The following is a 5,630-nucleotide window of genomic DNA, read 5'->3' on the forward strand; positions in this document are numbered from 1 at the left end:
TTTTGTGAAGGGCTACTTGTGATCAGTAATAGTGAACATATTGTTGTCTGGGAATATTTTTATTCGTGAAAATTGATAATCGATGCTGAAAAGACACAAGAAACACCTCCGAAGTTTGATGATAAAAAGTTGGAGGAATTTCGGTCGCCAGAAAGGGATGGGTGGATTCGATGGATTGAAACACTTGTCCGAGCCAGTTAATTTGCAGTTTGATCAAAAACATTCTAAGATTTCAGTAACTAAAGGCATACCTATCGTTAAACACTGATAAACATGGAGACACTGGCGACAGCTTTACATTGAAAGTTCTACGAAAACGCCGAGGTTTTTGGCAGCGGTTCATGGCATGATTGCAATAATATTTTCCAACAGATTTACACATTTATTGTGAGTAGAATTTAAAGATAAAGTAATAGTTTATCATGAAAATTTAACGAAAGGTCTACCTAAAAAAAGGATGAACGTTAGGGACTGTGCAGCTGACAAAAGTGAAAATTGTAAACAAACGTTAGGGGGTTTTCGCAATATACACAGGTTGAATCGATAGCCAATAAACTGTATGAAATACTTGTTTACAATGTAAATAAAATAATTATCATATTACTTGCTTATTTATTTTCATTTTTATACATGAAAAGCAAGTACAGCAGGTCATTTTATAATTTATGTACCGGTAGATATTATTGCGCCGTGTGATTAGGTCAGGTATTGACCTCTGACCTCTGACAAACTTCATACAGAATTGAAGATATTTTCTCTCTGTATGTTTATATAATGGAGAGATACCACAAATGTATATATATGTATATGATTACATTTCATTGTATCAAAAATATAGGACCTGCACAATGACTTTGAAGTGCCTTGTGATCCCGTTTCAGCAACTATTGTGTCAGTAGCTTTCGTCCTTTAAATATTGCCTGTACGTTGTCACTGCTCTTTCATATATCGAACCTATTGGGAGATATAAACCATATAAATCATAAATATAATCATATTTACGCTGTTGACAAATCTACGAGGGGCATTTCAAAAGTTCTGGCAACTGTTTAATAAAAAGTTAACCGTTTTGCGAAAAATATTGAGTTTGATATCATTGGAAACATAATAAAAATATGCACATATTGTGACGTCACTTTATAATTAAATGACGTAATAACTCCGAAAATGACCTCACAATATTGAATGTTTAGCATACTGACTATAAAAAAATGACGTAACAAAAGAGCAATTTGATCAAATTAAAATTTTCAAGACAACTTTTGCTCATTACTCGGACGCAAGCCAACGGAAGCAAATGCAAGTTGGTGGACGTTTACATAGACTACAATCTATCATATGGTGTTCTATTTCAGAGATCGTTTTGTTCTGAAATGGTTTTAGCGAGTGTCAAACTTAGCATGTTTTTGTCGAATCTTGCTCAGAATATTGCGTCAAAAAGACCTAACTTTGAGAAAAAGACAAAGTTGACAATCAAAGAGATATAGACGATCGTGTTACAAAAGTTGATGGTATAAATTTGTCAGGTGTTTTAACCAGATTTGTGGGATCGATGAAGCCTCAAGAGAAGTTAAGTTTAGTATGCCCTATATTTTCTCGTAAAATCCGAAATGGCGGCTGTGCAGTTGTAGCCATACTGTACCTCCACATATTCGCAAATTTTAATGCCTGGAAAAATAAGTAAGATTTTACATGTCTGTGTAACTTATTTTCATTTTTTGGATTCAAAAGTCAAAAGCAGTAGTGAGATTTGGGGCGCCGAAGTTGAATTAACATGAAAAAATATGCACAGAATCAAGTCAGGGGCAATTATTTAGTGCATTTTATTCGTAAACGGTAAGAGTCCTATTACTCAAAATATATTGGATGAAAACTGCATTAATATACTTTAGTTTAATACAGGACATGTTTTATTTCAAGCAATGGATCGGAGAGCAATATAAAAGACCGAATATCCAGCCGTATCATGTAAATAAAAATCTTGCCTGAATGTCGACGATAGCATAAGCCGACATAAACAGTGCTCGTAAACAAACCATACAATAAATAATTGCTGATAAATAGTATCATAGTCCTACTCTTCTCCTTTGCATATTAAAAATTCCTAAAAAATATTTTTTCAAATAAGCCTTTGGCAGCACTTTTACGATCGTCTCATATAAATAAAAAACGCGAATTTTCAGTATGCTAAACATTCTATATTGTGAGGTCATTTTCGGAGTTATTGCGTCATAAAAATTACAAAGTGACGTCACAATATTTGTATATTTTTATGATCTTTCCAATGATATCAAACGCAATACTTTCCGTAAAATGGTTAAATTTTTATCAAACAGTTGCCAGAACTTTTGAAATGCCCCTCGTATATAGCTAAAAATGGGAATTTTACGATAGAAAAAAAGTTGGATTCTAAATTATTTATAAATAAGATATTTCAAATATTCTTAATTTGCCTAGTTCACAGGTATTTTAGGCATTTTATAATAGGGAGAAGCAGATAGACATTGCTCACTTTTAATTTGAAAAAACATCCTTGATCCCGCAAAATTGTTAACTAAATATTATGGAAAATGTGTCACCGTAATACATGTACCAGACATGCATACATTCATCAAGAAAGGAATTACTCATTAAATCAAGTTCTTCTGACTACCCAATATGTTTTACCTTTGTCATGGGCGCTTTTCAAATCATTTCAGTGATATAACATTACAAACGAATTGAATTTATGTATTCGAATTTGTTGCCAACTTACGAGTTCTTCACATTTTACTGGTTTAACGAAAATAATGCTATATTTTATTGACTTATTGAACTATTTCTTTTTAAGTGAAAAAGTGTTGTTCTGAAGGTTAATATATATAAAGGATCCTAAAAAGCTTATCGAGAACAACAAAACGACATTAGATACAGTGAATTTCTTTTGTAGCATGGATTTATATTTGTTACCTCCTGATCTTTTTCAGCAATTTATAATCAAAATTTCAAAAGACTGTAGAAAAAAGTAAATGGCCAGAGTCCTTCTATATAGAACAGCAATGTATGCGGAAGATTGATATTGCGATCTTTCACATGAATTGAATTATATGCGATTATTTTTCCATTCACGTTTTACGCCATATAAGTACATGACTGTATAACATTGTCTATACATGTATTATTATTCATTATTCATACGTACTGTTCTGTAGCTATTTTCCAAAGATCCAACGTTTGGAAAATGGACATTTGCCCAGTTTGCTTTGAGAGAATTAAAAACCCCTACTTCTGCAATCCATGTAGACATATCTATTGCCTCAGCTGCATTTCTGCCTGGAGAAATCGTACCAGTCCTTTATGTCGAGAGCACATCAAATCATATAACCGTGTCCATCAGGTGCCTTCGACTGCTACAGGTTAATTACTTAATGTTTAATGCTTATAAAAGGGAATTTGAAAGAAAATACCTCAAATTTTGTGCAAACATATTTCGATTTCCATGTTTATTCATAGCAAATTACAGTCATCAAAATTCTTATTTTTTGCATTTCCAAGGTTCAAGTCTCTGAACAAACAATAAAGTCTACATGCAAAAACATATCGATTACTATTTTTTTCTCCTTTTTTTTGCTTAAATATCTCTGTATTTGAATTTAATAAGAATACACGTATAATCAACAGTTAAATTTAAGAAATGTCAATTCTTTTCGTGGAAATAAATCATAATTAAACGAAAGGAAACTCTTTTGACATATATATCTTATTGTTAAATGCAATAATAAAATACTTGAAATCTGCAAAAGTACATTATTATTTCTGAATAAAAGTTACAATTTTTTATATTTTTAGCAGGAATTACAAAAGACGCACCAAACTACGCCGAGAGAAATAAAATGTACGTATTTTTCCTCATCATTGTCTTCATTCTTGTCGACATTCCAAGTCCAGCAGGATTTGTGCAGTCCGTGGTGTACCCTCCATGCCGTGATATACTTCTTATTATATGGGAAATCTTGTACATTGTGTTGATAACCATCTTGATGCCAGTCAAAAGTATCTACAGATTAATTGCTGAAATAGTTATTTTTGAACTATACGACATTTTGCTTGCTACTTGTTATATGCCATTGGGTATCGGCAAAATCCTCATCAACTTTCCTTTCAATTTTTACGAAGGTTTGAAGACGTACTTTTTTGATAACATTTGGTCGGCCTTATTTCATAGAACTTTACATCTGTTGTTGGTTATTTTGATGATAAATTCTGCTGAACAAACTATTTGGTTACGGGCTTTTGAAAGAATTCAGCTTAAATCCAGATTGTATAGAGCGTATAAAATAATTCTTGAGCGTATAGAACGTATCAAAGGAAGCTCGTAACCTCTGCTTTCCAAAACAGAATGAAATTTGGAAACTATATATCTTTAACAATACATGTAATTCAATTAAGTATGCAAATGTCTTCAGCACACGAACCAACTTTGGAAAGACAATTATTATACTCTTTATTTCATTTAAAGGAAACATACTAATACTAAAAAATGCGTTTTAATTTATCTCATCTACAACATATGTTGTTGCTGAAAAAATATACAGTGTATTTAAATATACGGATGATTGATTATAAAATGCGTGCAACATAAGGGTTCTTGATATACTTTATTAATGTCATTTTTTAAAAATAAGAAATACGAACAAATGCTTATTTTTATAATTTAGAGAGAGAGAGAGAGAGAGAGAGAGAGAGAGAGTAAATTTAAAGCAAGTATTTGGAACATGTTAAGACGGTTGATCAAGATTTATTTGATCAATAAAATACATTTATAACATTAAAATATCATGGTGTTTATGGTGTGTGGAGAGGACATAAATGCAATTTATGTTAAAAAGAAAAAGATTTATGCCGACAACTTGACTCATTCAATTGTGTTACCCAGATGGAGCCTCAATAGTCTGAACAAAATTAATGCCCATTTGTGTGGAATTTCATATACGACATGCTAACTACCCACTGTTCACTGCTGACTGCCAACTGCTCACTGCCAACTGTTCACTGCTTACTGTTACGCATATTTGCATAAATTTTTATATAATGTTTATATTTATGTGAATTTTCTAAAAAAAAAAAAAAAAAAAAAATAGGTACAGATCATAGATATTTTTCCAGTAGGGGTCAACCCCAGTAAAAAAATCCAAGACAAAAATTTCTTGACATAACAAAAGTAAACTGCTTCCCAAAAACGTGAAAAATTATTTCAACGGGGTGGAGTGTTTAATTTTCTATGCTTCATCAATCTAATACCAGACCTATTTTTATATTCATATGGAGCAGAATTTATGCAAAATATTATGCGTGAAAGGAAGAAAACACTTGCAGTGGCCTTCAACTCGACATTTAGATATATCGACGATGTATTGTCAATTAACAATAGTATTTTCCATTCCTACGTCGATGCGATATATCCTGGTGAGATTGAGAATAAAAAAAAATACCACAGAGACTGATACATCTGTTTTATAATTGGATATTTCACTTGAAAAAGACGTTAATGGCAATTTAACAACCAAGCTTTATGATAAACGTGATGACTTTAACTTTTCTATCGTCAACTTCCCTTACTTATGCACCAATATACCTTCATCACCTGCATG

General features: G+C 31.9%; 1 protein-coding gene across 1 annotated transcript; it reads left to right on the plus strand.

Moving 5' to 3' along the window:
* Window positions 1-3,119: 3,119 nt before the first annotated feature.
* On the plus strand, window positions 3,120-4,380 carry LOC134261517 (E3 ubiquitin-protein ligase rnf213-alpha-like). Its single transcript, XM_062743947.1, has 2 exons — window positions 3,120-3,395; window positions 3,832-4,380. The coding sequence occupies exons 1-2, from the start codon at window positions 3,221-3,223 to the stop codon at window positions 4,356-4,358; spliced, it is 702 nt and encodes a 233-aa protein (XP_062599931.1). The 5' UTR covers window positions 3,120-3,220; the 3' UTR covers window positions 4,359-4,380.
* Window positions 4,381-5,630: the final 1,250 nt, after the last annotated feature.

Source organism: Saccostrea cucullata, unplaced genomic scaffold (genome assembly GCF_032062105.1).
Source record: "Saccostrea cucullata isolate Sc308-1 unplaced genomic scaffold, CSIRO_AGI_Scuc_v1 ctg12442, whole genome shotgun sequence".
Taxonomy (NCBI): Eukaryota; Metazoa; Mollusca; class Bivalvia; order Ostreida; family Ostreidae; genus Saccostrea; species Saccostrea cuccullata.

Bases quoted from the DNA above. Each gene is read 5' to 3' on its own strand.
- LOC134261517 (XM_062743947.1), top strand. From the start codon at position 3,221: ATGGACATTTGCCCAGTTTGCTTTGAGAGAATTAAAAACCCCTACTTC. The intron at 3,396-3,831 runs GTTAATTACTTA...TATTTTTAGCAG, and splicing joins GGTGCCTTCGACTGCTACAG to GAATTACAAAAGACGCACCA.